We start from the raw sequence: 849 nt of genomic DNA, 5'->3' as shown, positions 1-849 counted from the left end.
AAACTCGGTGTCAACAATATCTCTGGTATTGAAGAGGTAGGAATAAACTCTCATCTCAGTTTTGTCTCATTTTGACTTAAGGTGACGGTTTCAGTGCTGCCTGGGGTTTCGTTGCAAACTTTTGTCTTCTGTTGCAGGTTAACATGTTTACAAATCAAGGAACAGTCATCCACTTTAACAATCCCAAAGTGCAGGCCTCCCTCGCAGCCAACACCTTCACCATCACTGGCCACGCTGAGACCAAGCAGCTGACCGAGATGCTTCCTGGTATCCTGAACCAGCTGGGAGCCGACAGCCTGACGAGCCTCAGGAGACTCGCTGAGGCTCTGCCCAAACAGGGTTAGTAACCTGTTAGACTCGCTTAGTTGTTCTAATGCCCGGTACACATTACAGGTGAATCAAGATGGTCTGGGGCCTGATTCCGCCCTCCTAACACCTGTCAGCAAAGCCCCAGTTTTGTGACAGTTGTAAAGATTATCTGACCAGATTTTCCTGTGGTGTGAGGTATTTTTTTTGTTTGTTTGTTTTTTCTACAACCCCCCCCCCCACCCCCACCCCCCATCCGTTTGCAAGTCTAGCTTAGTTGCCCCAATTTCAAATCACAAATAATCTTCCTGTTGTGAGGAGGGGGGGACCCTGAAGATTGCCGGCAGTCCCGCAGATCTCAGAGGGTTTTAATGCAATATGGAACTCAACTTAGGATTTACTCACCTATAGCTCACGCTGTAACATGCTCAGGCCGTGTTCACGCCATCTCCATAATTCCATCCAAAATTTAAGGTTTCTTTATGAATTTTCTGTCAAAAGTAACAGCTACTTTTTTGTGCTTGTCAACCGCCATGTTTGTTT

The 849-nt window shown here is 46.6% G+C and overlaps 1 protein-coding gene across 1 annotated transcript; it reads left to right on the top strand.

Moving 5' to 3' along the window:
• Positions 1-3: 3 nt before the first annotated feature.
• On the top strand, positions 4-362 carry LOC121939490 (transcription factor BTF3; the record flags this gene model as incomplete). Its single annotated transcript, XM_042482509.1, has 2 exons — positions 4-36; positions 138-362. Coding segments are annotated over 2 exons (240 nt in total), but the record flags the coding sequence as incomplete, so codon positions are not given.
• Between the last annotated feature and the right edge of the window lie 487 nt (positions 363-849).

The sequence above is a fragment of the Plectropomus leopardus genome, unplaced genomic scaffold, assembly GCF_008729295.1.
Source record: "Plectropomus leopardus isolate mb unplaced genomic scaffold, YSFRI_Pleo_2.0 unplaced_scaffold49193, whole genome shotgun sequence".
Taxonomy (NCBI): Eukaryota; Metazoa; Chordata; class Actinopteri; order Perciformes; family Serranidae; genus Plectropomus; species Plectropomus leopardus.
This window is presented reverse-complemented; position numbering and strand designations above follow the sequence as displayed.